The sequence below is a fragment of the Labeo rohita genome, chromosome 7 (genome assembly GCF_022985175.1).
Source record: "Labeo rohita strain BAU-BD-2019 chromosome 7, IGBB_LRoh.1.0, whole genome shotgun sequence".
Lineage (NCBI taxonomy): Eukaryota > Metazoa > Chordata > Actinopteri > Cypriniformes > Cyprinidae > Labeo > Labeo rohita.
Genome location: NC_066875.1, coordinates 38,666,965 through 38,684,081, shown reverse-complemented (window position 1 = coordinate 38,684,081; position 17,117 = coordinate 38,666,965). Strand labels below are relative to the sequence as shown.

Genomic DNA, 17,117 nt, shown 5'->3' with positions numbered 1-17,117 from the left:
TTTTTGAACAGAATGACTTCGAATGTGTTTTAAAGAAGTCTCTTCTGCTCACCAAGCCTGCATTTATTTGATCCAACATACAGCACAAACAGTAAAATTCTTAAATATTTTTACTCTTTAAAATGACTGTTTTCTATTTAAATATATTTTAAAATGTAATTTATTCCTGTGATTTGAAAACTGAATTTTAGCATCTTTACTTCAGTCACATGATTCTTCAAAAATCATTCCAATATTCTGATTTGCTGCTCAAAAAAACATTTTTCATTATTATTATGCTGAAAAAACAGAAATAGAAATCTTTTGTAACATTATAAATGTCTTTATCATCACTTTTTAATCAATTTAAAGCATCCGTGCTAAATAAATGTATTTCCATAATTTTTTTTTCACCAATATATATATATATATATATATATATATGTATGTATGTATTACTGTTCAAAAACTTTTGAGTGGTAGTGTATTAGTTATTTTTTCCCCCCGTTATCACCTGTAGTGTATCTACCATCAGTTGCCATCAATCTTACAAAAACACACATTTTTGATGCTGTGTGTTTATATAACAAAGCAAATCAACAAATCCTGTGCTGACACCCATACAGCTACTGACCTTTGCCCTCTTTGGTCTTGGCCTTGCGAAGTGGCGGTGGCTGAGGTGGAGGTTCAGGGGGAGGCTGTTGCTGCGGAGACCTGCTCAGCAACGGCGGCTGCGGCGGCGGCTGCAGCGGCAGCGACGGCTGCTGCCGAGCCTTTGAATGGATTATTGGAGCTGAACTCCCTCCATTTGGCCCCCAGAATGGTCATCATCTTAGACATGGGGATTTTAGGGTTCTTCTTAGCAATCATGGGTCTGCAGAGGATAATAAATTTAATACAGAAATGCTGCTGCAAAGGAACTACAACGTATGAGTCCTCTGGTGCAGGTCAGTACCTCATGAACTGGCTGAAGGCTTTGTAGTTGGTTAGTGTGCGGTAATCTTCTTCTGTGAATGTGTGATCGACATCCTCCAGTCCCCACTCTCTAGCCAGCTGGGCCGACGTTTTCATCTCTACTGGCTGGAAGAAAAGCTTCATCATATGGCTGTCACAATGTGGATGGGTAATAAATGTCTGCAAACATCTGCACCCTAGAATCTACTACATGTTTACTGGATCAGTAATTATATGTGTTGTACATTATCATGGACATGCAACAGCTAGAAACACCATGTACTTGTCAATCTTTCATAATTTCTGGAGGCAAGTGTGAGAAGAACCTCTGATGATGCGTTTGCATATGTTTATGAATGTGTGAAGTTTTGTCTGCAAACACATTATATTGAGGGAAATGATTGCATATACAGTACTAACACCAGCTTAGCAGATAAAAGCGATTCATCTTTTGATACACTGTAAATACTAGTGGCTATCTTAAATTTATTAAAAGGATAGTTCACCCATAAAATAAAATTCTGTCATTATTTAATAACTCGCATGTTGTTCCAAACCTGTATGAATTTCTCTCTTCTGTTGAGCATATAAGAAGATTTTTTGTAGAATGCGTGTAACCAAACAGTTGTTGACTCCCAAATGGCTTTCATAAAAAAATACAATGGAATTCAATGGGGACCAGAAACAGTTTGGTTACTTGCATTCTTCAAAATATCTTCTGTTGTGAGAAAATTCATACAGGTCTGGAACAACTTCAGAGTGATTAAATGATGACAGAATATTCTTTTTTGGGTGAACTTTCCCTAATATTCTGCCATTCTTACTTGTTAATCATGACACTGTTTGCACAGAACCCTAAAGTTGCCATTAACAAAAAAAGTCCTAATTAAACATTACTTGAAGTGCCACAATTTGGAAAACTGCTGTTCCTTAAACTTATTTGGTTTAAAATCCATGAAATCATAAGAATTAATAATTCAAAAGAATCAAGTACAAAACTGAGGCAGTTGCACTTGAATAATTAAATTATGTATGCTTGGTCAAACCGAGGGAATTTATCATGGGTTTGAACTCGTTTGAACTCTGTTGTTTTGCTGTAGCTGGTATTCGTGTTTTGTATGAAGTCAGAGTTAAGGTGATTAGTTTTCCTTTGGTGAACTTGGACCCTGTTGAATTTAAGCAAGTTCTCTCTATATATTTTAAATAATTACATAAAAAATGTATGCTTTAATCCTAGATCTGAGTTAATGTGAGTTAACTTAATAAAGAAATTGTTTTTGCTGAAAACAGTTTTTGCTCAAAACATTTTTGAGCAACACTTATTTCATCCAAGACGCAGATGAGTTTGTTTTTTCTTTTCTTGATTTGACTTTTTCATCAGACAAAAGCAATATTATGGACTCAAATTTTATTAATGTTTATATGTTAAAAAGAAAAAAGAAATGATGAATTTATTACAAACACAGACTTTCGCTTCACAAAATGTTAACTGATGGACTGGAGTCGTGGATTATATGCGGATTATTGTGATATTTCTTTGTTTGTTCATTTTTTTAAACAGCATGCCAGTTTCTGTAGCTACATGGCAAGAAAATTTTATAGTAAAACTACACTGCTGTTCAGAAGTTTGTGATCAGTAAGATTTTTAATGTTTTTTAAAGATTTTATATGCTCATCAAGGCTGTGTTTATTTTATCAAAAATACAGAAAAAATGTAATATTGTAAAATATTATTGTGATGTAAAACAACGTTTTTCTATTTGAATATACTTTAAAATCTAATTTATTCCTGTGATCAAATCTGAATTTTTTTAGCATCATTACTCCAGTCTTCAGTGTCACATGATCCTTCAGAAATCATTCTAAAATGCTGATTTATTATCAGTGCTGGAAACAGTTGTGCTGCTTAATTTTTTTGGAACCTGTGATGATTCTTTGATGAATATAAAGTTAAAATGAACAGCATTTATTTAAAACAGAAATCTTTTGTAATAATATACACTATCGTTCAAATGTTTTTGGGTCAGTACATTTTTATTCTTTCTTTTTTTGAAAGAAATCTTGCTTAATTTTAACAGTGTCCAAGTTCACCAAAGAAAAAATAATCATCTTAAAGGAGAAGTCCACTTCCAGAACAACAATTTACAGATGATGTACTCACCCCTTTGTCATCCAAGGTGTTCATGTCTTTCTTTCTTCAGTCGTAAAGAAATTATGTTTTTTGAGGAAAACCTTTCAGGATTTTTCTCCATATACTGATATGGTGCCCCGATTTTGAACTTCCAAAATGTAGTTTAAATGCAGCTTCAAACGATCCCAAATGTGGTTGTAAATGATCCCAGCCAAGAAAGAAGGATCTTATCTAGTGAATTGATCGGTTATTTTCATTAAAAAAAAATCATTTAAATACTTTTTAATCTCAAACACTCGTCTTGTCTTGCTCTCCTTTAACTCTGTGTACTCTGGCTCAAGACAGTCAGGGTATGTTGAAAAACTGTATTTTCTCCCTCAACTTCAAAAATCATTTCAAAATCATCCTACATGACTGCAGAAGTTTCGACCCAGTCTTTGCATGCAAAGAAGATCAAACACACTTAACAAAAAAGGTAAAACAGCAATATAGGACGATTTTGAAGTTGAGGGAGAACATGAGATGGGAGTTTTTCGACATACCATAACTGTCATGAACCGGAAAAAAACAGAGTTCAGAGTAAGACGAGACAAGCGTTTGAGATTAAGAAGTATATAAATTGTATTATTTTTATTAAAATAACCGATTGTTACGCTAGATAAGACCCTGCTTCCTCAGCTCGGATCGTTTACAACCACATTTGGGATCGTTTGAAGCCGCATTTAAACTGCATTTTGGAAGTTCAAACTCGGGGCACCATAGACGTCCACTATATAGAGAAAAATGCTGAAATGTTTTCCTCAAAAAACATAAATTCTTTACGACTAAAGAAAGAAAGACATGAACATCTTGGATGACAAGGGGGTGAGTACATTATCTGTAAATTGTTGCTCTGAAAGTGGACTTCTCCTTCAACACCGACTTCTTCCAAAACATGAATACTAACTACAGCAAAAAAAAAGAGATCAAAACAGTTCAAACTCATGAAATTTTCACTGCAGAGGATCCATTGGTGAGCAAGAAATGAAAAGCTAAATTTTTAAAAAATCTGCTCTGATAAAAAAAAAAAAAAAAACATATCAGCACCTTGGATGGCCTGAGGGTGAGTCAATTTCCAGCAAATATTAATTTTTAGTTAACTCCTTCTTGAATCAGTTTTCAGTTTACTGCTCTAAGTCAAGTAAACTAATTCAGCTTTACACTTTATAACGAGCTGTCTGTGTTTGATTTGGATACAGAGGAGAATAAAGAAAAGTGCACAACCTATATCAGCAAAGTTAAAGGGAAATAGCATGCAAATAGCATGCAAAGCAAGAAAAGGCATAGAAAGTGCTAAAGGATAACCTTTGTGGTCTCTTCGTGTGTGCTATCGTCATCCTCTTTCTTCTTTTTCTTGGTTTTCTTCTCTTTTTTTGTCCTTGTGTTTCTTCTTCTTTTTCTTCTCTCCTCCATAATCGCTGGCAGCACTGTCAGAGTTCATGGCATACTCCGGCTCTGAGTCTCTTTCTACGTCACTCTCCTGCGAGAGGCAGAGAAAGTAAAATCAACTATAATGCATTCATTTAGACAAATTAATAATGAAAATAAAATGTAATAATAAATTAGCACAATTATCTAAATTATCTATATTCAATGGGCTCTTTTTAGAAAATATTGATACGTATGATTAATTAATAAATGATTAATTACTACTGAAAGAAAGTTTAAAAAAAAAATGCATTCGACCACATACTATTTTTTTGCGCTTGCGTGCTTTGGCCATCTTTCCCTCCTTGTCCTTGTCTTTCTTTTTCGTCTCTTTCTTTTTTTTAGGGGCCTCGTTTCTTTTTCCCCAGGTTGTCCCTGTCCGATGTCTCAGTAATGTCGTCTCCATCATCTAAGTGAGAGAGATGCAGGGAAATGAGGAAACATGGAAGGATTGTTAAAATGAAAGTGACCATAATACTTTGCAAACCCTCATCCAATCCATCCAATCATTTCCCACTTCAATTATTGAACAACATGAGCGGAGCAGTGCGGAGACCGAGACCATCACACAGGAAAAATAAGTCATTCCACTTCTGACTTGAACTAAGCTGTAATACTTAATGAATTAATCTCACAAACATGATTATCTACATGACCTAATTACGACTCTCCGAAAGCTATTTACGGAGTGAATTTTAAGACGATGATAAATATTGCATGCAGCCCTCCATAAGATGAGTATTTTAGGTCAATGTGTGAGCAGAAGCAATTACTTTAAAAAGATAGTTCATCCAAAAATGAAAATTCTGTCATTAATTTCTCACCCTCATGTCGTACCAAACACATAAGATCTTCGTTCATCTTCAGAACACAAATTAAGATATTTTTAATGAAATCTAAGAGCTCTAAGAGGTAGTAAGGACGTCGTTAAAATCGTCCATGTGACATCAGTGGTTCAACCGTAATTTTATGAAGCTACTAGAATACTTTTTGTGTGCAAAGAAAAAAAAAACGCAAAAGCATGCGTCGAGGCACTTGAAAAGCATATTCGTAGCTTTGTAAAATTACAGTTGAACCACTGATGTCACATGGACTATTTTAACGGCATCCTTACTATGAATTTCATCAAAAATATCTTCATTTGGGTTCCGAAAGATGAACAAAGGTCTTACAGGTTTGGAACAACATGAGGGGGAGTAATTAATGACAGAATTTTCACTTTTGGGTGAACTATTGCTTTAAGTAAAAACATATGTGATTCTGGACCACAAAACCAGTGTCATGTAGCATGGGTTTCTTTTTTCGCAATAGGCAGAAATACCTTGTATGGGTCAAAATTATCGTGCCAAAAAATGTTTGTGCCAAAAATCATTAGGATATTAAGTAAAGATCATGATTCATGAAGATATTTTGTAAATTTACTACCATAAATATATACATTTTTGATTAGTAATATGCACTGGTGAGAACTTAATTTGGACAACTTCAAAGACGACTTTTTCATTATTTAGATTTTTTGCACCCTCAAGATTCCAGATATTAAAATAGTTGCATCGCTGCCAAATATTTGAATACATCAATGAAAAACTTATTTATTCAGCTTTCAGATGATGTGTAAATCTCAGTTTTAAAAAACTGACCCTTATGACTGGTTTTGTGGTCCAGGGTCACATATAAGGAATAATTAAATGATGCAGTAACCCACTTTTTCTTTCTCAAAATATGTTTTTCTGTAAACTTACAGTCAGTTCAAGTAAAAATGTGCAAAAATGGTTAATATTTTAACTTCCAAATAAGGTACCTGTATTATGACAAATATGACACGCTTCCATAAAAGGAGCTTTGACACAGACATCATCTTTCAGAAGGGCAAAGTGGAGTTAAACAGCTCTGGTCATGTGACTATTTACAGCAGCCATGTAAAATGGTTCAGATGAAACCAAACCAGTCTGTTCTTTCATTTAAAGCAAACATCGCTGTATAGACCACACGAACAGCTCTTTTCAGCTCGTTTAAATTCAAAAGTACATTTTGGTCATAATATGACATGTCCAAAATCTAATGTTTTTGACTAACACTAAAGTTTACACCAAATAAAGATATTTTAGGGTCAGAAATACCTCCTCACCTACTCACTTTTTACACTGTACCATTCACCCTGAAACAGCTTGTTTGTATAAACGCAGATTCTGTTAACGCAGAAGCCTCGCCATTGCGCTGCGATAAACGAGTTAGATTTGATTGTGTCTTTGTTGCTGGGGCGCGCAGGCAGAGCCCTTTTTTCCCGCTCGCTGCAGCCAGGGGCGGCAGTAGCACGCACTCGGGGCTCGGTGATTGAGAGGCCGCGAGTCGCGCTGATGCTCCCCTCGTCATGAACTCCTGCACCTGGGGAGCAGACCACCAGATGAACCGCAGCTGAAGGTCGCGGGGGCGAGACAGGACGCACGTGCTAATTGATTCACGCACACTGTGGGAATGCGCGAAACAGCGGTTACGCACTAAAGAGGCCCCAAATACCACAAACATCAGCGCAGTGTGACGTAAAAGTTAGGATTAAGTAAATAAGCCACATAAGTAAAACAAATGTAACTGTATAAGGACTAAATTTCTCAGAGCATCAGTTTATGCAACACGTTTGCAACTACGCGTTGTGATGGCAAATTCATGCTGTGGCACATTAGTGTAAACTTTGGACTTATCACTCTCTGTTGATGTTAAGCCATGGATGTACATAATAATTCAGCGCTTTATTGACACAGTCACACACCAAAACAGCCCGAGGGCTGGTGACTGTACCAACTGGCATTTTGCAAAGTGAAAGCATCGCAGCTCAGATCTCTGCCCTGTGCTGAACCAGGCGGCAGTGGGTCGGGTCAAGTTTATTTACATTGTCACAATCTTGACGCTCACGCCTCTTTCTGACCCGCATTTAGATCAATGCATTGTCATATTACTCTTTATCTGCTTAAGTGTTAAGTCTGTAACCTTCAGGGCACACAAAAACGACATGGTGGCGGCTTAATGATCCTTTGTCGGATCACAGCTGGAGATGAAAAAGCACCATCGTATGACAGACCTGATGAATGACACAGACGGGACAGAGTGAGGGGGGATCGGTCAACTTTAGCCAAACTCTACGCAACTCCTTGCCGCGAATAAATCAAGCATGCACAACGCACAAGCGCTTCAGAGATGCAAGAATGAAGTATGCAGCGGCGCAGATGTCGCTGTCGCAGTTTTAGGAGCATTCGCGTTTGTTTCGGTGTGTTTTTGTGCGCTCCCGTGTGCGCCGCGGACTGTACGGTACCTGGCGCGGCTCTTGCTGCAGTTTCTCTAGGCGCCGCCGGCGAGTTTATGTCGCTTGCGTTCTCGTCCAGGTCTCCGTCGTCTTCTTCTTCTTCATCAAAATCTCCTCCCTCGGAATTAACCGCCGTGCCCTCATCTTCCTCACAAGAACGGAGAAGAGAGGACATTATATTCCCGTCGGTGACCCCGTTCCGCGAGATCTAAAAGTGTATTCCTTGCGAATTATGATATTTATTTAATATTCAAATCGACACACAAAAAGTGGGGGGCGTTTTGGAATATTTTACACTACAAGGCAGAGAAACAAAGATGGCCGCCCTTATATTTATTTTTTAACAACCCCCCCCCTCCCCACCCCCCCCCAATAAGAAAAATCCCCTTACATAAAAATGGCTGACTATATTATTTCAGAACGCCCCCCCTCCTCCTCCTCCTCCTTTTTCTCTTTCTCCCTCTCACTCTCTCTCTCTCCAGACTCCCCTCCCTCCTTAAAAATAATCACATTGTTACTGGAGGGGGGCGTATAGCTGATTGCAACTTGTATTTCAACTCGGTTTATTGTGTGTGCTTTCGCTCCCTCACTGCTTCAGACTTCCCTGGTAACTGTGTCTGCTGCTTTTTTCCGAAAGTGCACGTAGTAACGCCCGCGCGCACTGTACGCAGCGCACCACACGAATCTAACAAACATGGCCACCTTAATATTCTTTTAAGGCCCCCACCTTTGTAAAAACAAATGCAAAAAAAAAAAAAAAAAAAAAAAAAAAATGTGGAACGAAGGGGCTGATGTGAGGTTGGCTAGAGGGGGAGCGCTGCCGCAGCCATGCCCACACTTACATCATGTTGCATTGCTTAAAAATTAACTATTTGAGGACAGGGTAAAACAAAGCAAGTTATCAGAGCCGCGCAAAATAGAATCAATTATTAGGGAAAATGAAATGGAATAGGTCATTTGACACTTTTAGCTGCTGAATTACAATAATAGCTTGCAAATACATATATTGCATTGGGAACTTTCTGAGTCTGGATGCCACAAGCAAAACATTACGCAGTGGTACTGATGCAAATAAGCTTTGTGCATTTATTCCTGCTTTAAATACGTATTTAGTTTTTTATTCAGTCTGATTTCATGCTTGGTTGGTATTCTAGATCAGCGATTCTCAACCTTTCTGAAAGACAATATTTGAAGTCCTGCCAAGATATTTCAGGTATGAAAAAAGCTACTTATTTCAGTTTTCACTTATTTTTTTCTGTTACAGAAATGAAAAGTTGCAATACAAGCTTAATTTACTTAAATATTTATATAAATTATATAAATTATATGTGTAATAGCAACATTTACCTAGTTAATAGATAATAAAAATCCATAATTACAGATGCAATTTCAATAAATGAATATTTATCATGGTTTACATTATAATGAATTTACATAATCTTTGTATTCATTTGACAGTATCTGAACTCCCACCAAGATATTTCTGCTTTTAAAAAAGCAGCTTATTTCATTTTTTTAAGAGAAATTAGAAGTCGCAATAGAAACTAATTTACTTTAATATTTATATAAATGATTTAAATTATATTTATAATAGCAACATTTACTTAACAGTTAAATAAAATGTTATAAATAAATAAAATAATAAAATTCCATAATTACAGATGACATTTCAATAACTGACTATTTATCATGATTTACATTATTAATACATGTACATGATCTCTGAAGTCATTTGACAATAGTTAAAGTCCTGCCAAGATATTCCTGATATGAAAAAAGCTTTATTCATTTTTTTTTTACAGAAACTAGAAGTTGCAAAATATACAGAATTTACTTTTAATATTTATATAACTTATCTAAATTATATTTATAATAGCAACATTTACTTAAAATACTTTAATACAATATGATAAATAATAAAAATAATACAATTCTATAATTACAGATTCAGTTTTAATAACTGAATATTTATCATGATTTATATTATTATTATATTATTATTAATGAATTTACCTGATATGTGTAGTCATTTGACAATATCCGAAGTCTCGCCAAGATACTTCTGGTGTGAAAAAAGCTACTTATTTAAATTTTTCTTTTCTTTTCTTTTTTTTTTAAAGAAAGTAGAAGTTGCAATATACACTTAATTTACTTTTAATATTTCTATAAATTATCTAAATGATGTTTATAATCAGTGTTGGGGAAAGTTACTTTTAAAAAATAATGCATTACAATATTAATATTATTCCCTAAAAAAGTAACTAATTATGTTACTTAGTTACTTTTTATGGAAAGTAATGCGTTACTTTACTTTTGCATTACTTTTTAAATCTGGGCAGGGCTTGCTTGTTTGTTTTTAATATAAAAAGTTCTATTTTTGGCAAATGTAAAAGCCTTTTCACACCAAAAGCCTCAGGCTTTCAGAAAAGTAAATTCATGTCTGTACAGTAGAATGCAGAAGAAAAAATATCAACTCTTCAGCAATAAAAAAAGGAAAACAAATGTTAGATTATCTTAAGTAGTTTTTGCTTATTATGGTTGAATTGCATCATCGAAGGTCAGCAGCAAAGATATCGGTTAATAAAATGGTATTAAATGTATAAAGGATATTTGTATTATTTAACATATTTAATTATTGCAGGTTTGTGTCATATTCTGAGTTGAATTTCACTGTTTTTATTCATTTTGAGGAATACTGAATCTGTTTTTCGTGAGTGAGATAAATTAATCCATGTTCACATTTATTCTAGAACTAACATCTTACTCCCAATTTCTCTCAACATGGGTACAGGAGAGCTTTTAATCAATAAATGGGGGAAAAAGTAACTGGCATTACTTATTTGAAAAAGTAACTCAGATATTTTCCTGTCAATTAAAAAGTAATGCGTTACTTTACTAGTTACTTTGAAAAAGTAATAATATTACATAACTTGCATTAATGTGTTACACCCAACACTGTTTATAATAGTAAGATTTACATAAAATTGTTAAATATTATAAATAATTAAAACAATAAAATTCCATAATTACAGATGCAGTTTCAATAACCAAATATTTACCATGTTTTAAATTATTATTAATGAATTTACATGACCTTTGCAGTCGTTTGACAAAATTTCAAGTCCCACCAATATATTCCTAGTATGAAAAAAGCTATAAAAATTTTACAAAAACTAGAAGTTGCAATATGAAATCAACTTACTTACTTAAATATTTATATCAATTATCTAAATTACATTTATAATAGCAACATTTATTTAAAGTAGTTAAATAAAATATTATAAACAATACGATTCCATAATTACAGATGCAGTTTCAATAACTATCATTTATCATGATATTATTAATGAATTTACATGATTTTTGTAGTAATTTGTGATTACAGGTTTTTTTTATTATTATTATTTTTATATGAAAATAGTGATTTCTCAGCAGTTTCTACCCAGTCGATTATTTCTGAGCTTGACAACCAGAAAAATGTATATTTGTTATAGAAATGTGCATGACTTTTGTAGGTCTTGAAATCACATTTTTAAAATTCCACATAAATCTAGGTTATCCAAGATTGTAGAAACAGATGTTGAGGGAATGGAGAAATATGACATCAGCTTACATCTTCAGTTTTAGCTGTTAATCCATATTTAGTCGTCTTTTAAATCATTTTAAGCCATCTCAAAACACCTAGTGGGCCCCCTGGATGAGAACCACTGTGTCAAATGTTCCTTCCAGTGCACATAGAACAAAACAATCCAAAAAATTCATTAGACCAAGTACACTGAGCACAACCAAAGGAAACTGCTTAGCAAAAAGATACACGTTGCAGATGTTAATGGCAGAGTCTCATAAAGCAGTGATTAAATTGAAATGTTGGCTGCATGAAATCATTTCTGTGTACATGCATACATATATAATGCTACTTAATTAGGGTTGAGAGCCCGCTGTGGCCCACAATACAGTTGCTGCTGCATTTCCTCCGAGCAATTACCATGGCAACCACCAGACTTTATGGTTCAGGGGTTTATTATGTAGGCTGGCATTCATCTTTTTTATTCTGCTGCTCAGCATTTGATTGGATGAAGCCCAGAGAGCTGCAATAAGATAACCACAGACAGGAATCGATGAAACACTGAACACATGAATAGTTGATGTGCCGTTCATGCTCCTTGCTCAAATTGGCTCACAGTGGATATGATTTTCTAATGAATTATATGCCACTGTTCATATTAATAGCATACGTTTTTAGAGTTCAGTGAGGTCGTCGTTGAAATACAGACATATGGATGGAGAGAAAAGGTCACAGTCTGGGCTTCCGCAGTAAAACTCGTCCTCCTCAGGGATGCCGTTTTCACTCAGGGTCTTGCTCATATCCAAATTTACGCCATTGTGCTTCCAAGTGTAGCTTTCTGCATGGGAATTGTAGCGCAGGTATCGCTGGAGAATCTCATCCAGAGTCTCCTCAGAGCAAACCTGCTTGGAAAACAACATCTTAGAACTATTTGGCTGCTAAAAAGTGCTCCATGTTTATTTTATGAATGCAGTCCTATAGAAAGACACAGTGCAGGAATTTGTCTTCCACAGGCGCATGGAAAGGAGAGACAGAAGCATCTGGGCTGAATGAAAACCTCCAGATGGTTATTCAGCCCAGAGTTTAAGATGCAGCCTGGTGGCTGCTGAAGCAAGTGAATCAGCACGGTCAGTCTGAAAACGCTTGTAATGCCAGAGGCTCAACATTAGGTCCATTTCCTTCAAGCTGGAAAAGGATCAGATGCAAAGAGCGGGAGGGAGCATGAAATCAAAAGATGGAGAGGAGCTACAAAGAGATGAAACAGTGCAACCCTGCCCTCTTCAGTATGCAGAAGCACAGTGCAAGCATAAGGAATGTGCTCTGTACAGGCATTTTATCTGTACAGGAATGCTTCAATAATTAATATGCACTTTTTGGGCCACAATTCTGAAATCATTTTGCAGATGAGTCAGCATCGACATTTTCTGCTCTGTGCAAATCTGTGCCAGGTTAATATTGGCCTACCTCCAGCCTCTGCTCTTGGGAGGTTAGAGTGTTGATAATGCGGATCCAGCGTGTTTTGGCAGACAGCAGCCCAACCTCATAGCGGTTATCCTTCCACCATGGCTTTCCGAAGTCATTGGCCCAATCAGTGCGAGGGCAGGGAGGGGGTATGTGTAAAAAGCGCCCCCTCGGGGTGTAGTATTTAATGCAGCCAGTCAACGGGTCAACATGGGTAAGAATCTAAAAAGGGAAAACACAACACTGTGAATTGACAAAATGTCAGCCCCATAATATTGTTAAAAAAAGTTTGATAATTCAGAGGATTGTGCCTTTAAAGTCAGCATGAGACCAAAATTGTGATATTCTTCCATTACTGTGAAGTATACACTACCAGTCAAAAGTTTTTTAAAGAATTCTCTTCTGCTCACCAAGCCTGGATTTATTTGATCCAACACTAATATTATGAAATATTTGTACTATTTAAAGTTACTGCTTTCTATTTGAATATAGTTTAAAATGTAATTTATATATGTGATCAAAACTACATTTTCAGCATCTTTACTCCAGTTTTCAGTGTCACATGATCCTTCAGAAATCTTTCCTATATTCTGATTTGCTGTTCAAGAAACATTTATTATTATTATCAGTATTTAAAACAGCTGAGTACATATTTTTCAGGATTCTCTGATGAAAAGAAAGATCCAAAGATCAGCATTTATCTGAAATAAAATGCTTTTGTAACATTATACACTATACCATTAATAAGCTTAGAGTTAGTATACATGTATTTTATTTTATTTATTTCTTGGGAAAGAAATTAATACAAATTAATACTTTTACTTAGCAAGGATGGTTTAAATTGATCAAAACTGATGATAAAGACATTTATGATGTTACAAAAGATTTCTATTTAAGATAAATGCTGTTGTAAATGCTGATTTCTATTTAAGATAAATGCTTCTGAATTTTCTATTCAGAGAGAAACCTGAAAAAATTCTACTCAGCTGTTTTCAACATAATAATAATAATACATGTTTTTTGAGCAGCAAATCAGAATATTAGAATGATTTCTGAAGGATCATGTGACTGGAGTAATGATGGTAAAAATTCAGCTTTGAAATCACAGAAATAAATTACATATTAAAATTAATTCAAATAGAAAGCAGTTATTTTAGATAGTAAAAATGTTTCAACATTTTACAGTTTTTTAGTGTACTATGGATCAAATAAATGCAATCTTACTGTTTAAAAACTTTAAAACTGGTAGTGTATAGTGTTACGATATACCAGTGCTTAAAAAGTATCGCAATACCCTGCTTTTAAAAACGGTACGATTCCGCATTTTACTAGTACCGGTACTTTATAATGCATTTTAATAAGAGCTGTATTTCTGCGTTTTTGTGTTAGTGAATGGCACAGATGCACAATTTTGTTTACTACACACATACGCGTGAAGCTCACGATGTTTTCAGCCTCTGCCGCCTCAAAATATGAGTACATGAACACATGAACGTAATCTCTAGAACTGCTTTGAGAGTCACTTCATGAGCATTTTACTGTTTCTTTTGCAGAAAATTATTGTCATATAATGAAGACCCGAAAGATCTTCACAGCAATCTGTCAAAATAAATGTTTGGTTCAACTTGACAGTCAAAAATATATTAATATATTACTTAATGTAAAGATAGTTATACTACTACTACTAATAAAAATATTATTAAAACAATGTTTAAGAAATATTTACCAGAATTTATTTACCAGAAAATTGTAAATACACAACACAGTATTTCTGAAAAAAAGAAATAAATAGCCTATAATAAATTAATTCTTTATCAAATCTAATTGCCCTTTATAAATTCATTAGACATGCTTTTGATTATTAAAATGTAATTAAACGATTAAAATAGAATCCAGAAAATGAATGGAAAACAGAGACTGACAAACAAAACTGAATTTGAGAAAAACATATTTTTTTTTAAACTTTTAATAAATTGCTGTTAAATTCTTTAAGTTTCATGATTTCAGTTAATCAGACATGCTTTCTGATTCATAGAAAAATGTAAAAAAAAATGAAATGGAATTTAGGAAAGAAATAAAACAGATTTCATAGGGCCCTCTTTATTTCATTTGTGTCTTTGTTTTATTGAAGTTGTCCTTTAGTTTGTTACTTGCATCTAGACTCTTATTATTAATAACACAGATAAAATACCAAAAATGTCATGATATAAATTGCTGTTGTGAAATAAAATTATTATATCATGAAATAGGATTTGGCTTTATCCTTTAAGCTAACTTACTAATATAGCAAAGATCTCTACATACCTGTAGGCTCGGTAGTTGTTCACCATAATCCTGTGTAGTGGCACTTGCGTGTAATTACTATTATTTATTATTTTTTTTTTTTAAAGGGGGGGATAAAATGCTTTGTTTTAATAGATCAAATAACTATGATCTCCATTTGGATCATCTATTATTTAATTACTTTCCTGTTGTTCTATGTTTTTTTGTAGTATCGGATCAGTAGTAGCATTGTGATATTTTAGTCAGGTATCGTATCGAAGTCAAACACTAGTAGTGTATAATAAATACTGCAGTGTACCATAAAAAAGTGTTGTCAGTTTTGATTTTATGTTGACTATAACAAAACAACCAGAGAACAAATACATTTTTCCTTTAAGGCAAAAATTCAGTAGCCTAGTTTGATTTTAGTTATAATTTCTGGGTAGGTTAAAAAATAAAGAAATAGTTTTGATAGGTTTAAAAAAACCCAAAAAGATATAGATTTTAGTTTCAGTTCTTGTCTTCATTTCATTGAAAGTAGGAAAATATATCTAAAAGCAAATACTATATTTTTACAAAATGATTATAAATATTATATATTAGGTTTTGTCAAATTAGATAAAAATATTACAATATTTTCGTTAAGTTTTACAAATGTTATTACAGTGGCTTACATCCTTTGTCTTTTGGTCAAACCAGTGACTGATGTCCTTTCCTGCACACTCTGTGATAGGTTTCAGTAACACATCACCTATAAAAGAGAGATACTGCTTTTAATAAACAGTTAATACACACCACATTGCAAAAGTTTGAATACAAAATCGTTACTTACCTTTATGTTCCTCCAGCAGTGGTGTCAGATCGTACACTTTGCCCAGGTACGACACCCATATATCTTTTAGCGTGTTGTGAACAGACACCTCCTTCGGCGTGAAATACTTTGGGCGCCGCATTTTAACAAACTACCTATTTTAGAGAAACAGAAAAACTGTTTACTCGTTTTAAAGAGTATTCAGTGAGCGCAGAAGGTGGCTGTTGTTGTTGTTACACTGGTGTTGTGAGGCGGCCACGGAAGCGCGCACAAGCTCACTGGTTGCTGTAGTAACCGAAGCACAGGGAGAGAAGCGCGCAACCTACTGAAGCCCTGATAAAGTAGCACTATTTTTTTTTATTATTTTTTTTTTTTTTTTTTTTTTCAGAATGACTTTGGTAAATCTTAATAATCAGACTACGTTAGTTAATGTAGTAGTTCATATTAACTGAGGTTCATTAAAGGAGAACTCCACTTCCAGAACAACAATTCACAAATAATGTATCCACCCCTTGTCATCCAAGATGTTCATGTCTTTCTGTCTTCAGTCGTGAAGAAATTATGTTTTTGAGGAAAACATTTCAGGATTTTTCTCCATATAATGGACTTCATTGGTGGCCCGAGTTTGAACTTCCAAAAAATAAATAAATAAATAAAAAAAACATAAAAAGAAGGGTCATAAAAAAAATATCCGAAGGGTCTTATCTAGCGAACTACATTTAAATATGAACGTACTCGGTCTTTTTTTTGTGGGTAGTATGAATGGAATTCGGAAAATATCCGAAAAAAAATATTGATTACTATTGAATCAGGTGGAAAGGTCAAACGGAACGAAGGCGGAACTACAGACCCAGTGTTTAGAAAGTGAACCCGCAAAGATAAGAAAGTGCAAGTAAGTCAAATGCTGTTTATAAATAAAAATGTACAACGATGTCCTCCTCTCAAGTTGTAGGAGAAAATAAGATGGAGTTTTTCGCCATACTCAGTGCACAGACGATGAAGTTACACGTGAGTTGTACTAGTGATGGGAAGTTCGGATCATTTTACCGACTCGGACCTTCGAGTCTCGTTCAGCCAAATGAACGAATCTTTTTTCGAAACATTTCGTTAATTTTAGCAAAATATAATTAAAATGTTACGTATTACTTCCCTAACACATCTACTGCTTACACAAACGTTGATTACACTA

General features: G+C 34.5%; 2 protein-coding genes across 2 annotated transcripts in view; both read right to left on the bottom strand.

Annotated features, from left to right (window-relative positions):
• chd3 (chromodomain helicase DNA binding protein 3) overlaps positions 1-7,980 on the bottom strand; it is a 57,747-nt gene extending 49,767 nt beyond the window's left edge. The window contains 6 exon segments of the mRNA XM_051113800.1: positions 614-678; positions 680-853; positions 935-1,059; positions 4,409-4,583; positions 4,797-4,940; positions 7,839-7,980. Of these exon segments, the coding sequence (XP_050969757.1) occupies positions 614-678; positions 680-853; positions 935-1,059; positions 4,409-4,516 (472 nt within the window). The 5' untranslated portion in view covers positions 4,517-4,583; positions 4,797-4,940; positions 7,839-7,980.
• A 1,825-nt stretch (positions 7,981-9,805) lies between these two features.
• LOC127167793 (cytochrome b5 domain-containing protein 1) lies at positions 9,806-16,177 on the bottom strand. Its single transcript, XM_051114035.1, has 4 exons — positions 15,950-16,177; positions 15,792-15,868; positions 12,859-13,077; positions 9,806-12,296 (listed from the first exon to the last, which is right to left on the bottom strand). Exons 1-4 carry the CDS (start codon positions 16,068-16,070, stop codon positions 12,069-12,071), a joined length of 645 nt encoding a protein of 214 aa, XP_050969992.1. The 5' UTR covers positions 16,071-16,177; the 3' UTR covers positions 9,806-12,068.
• Positions 16,178-17,117: the final 940 nt, after the last annotated feature.

Bases quoted from the DNA above. Each gene is read 5' to 3' on its own strand.
- LOC127167793 (XM_051114035.1), bottom strand. From the start codon at position 16,070: ATGCGGCGCCCAAAGTATTTCACGCCGAAGGAGGTGTCTGTTCACAAC. The intron at 13,078-15,791 runs GTAAGCCACTGT...TTCCCTTTTTAG, and splicing joins TTGACCAAAAGACAAAGGAT to ATTCTTACCCATGTTGACCC. The intron at 12,297-12,858 runs GTAGGCCAATAT...TTTTCCAAGCAG, and splicing joins CCCAAGAGCAGAGGCTGGAG to GTTTGCTCTGAGGAGACTCT.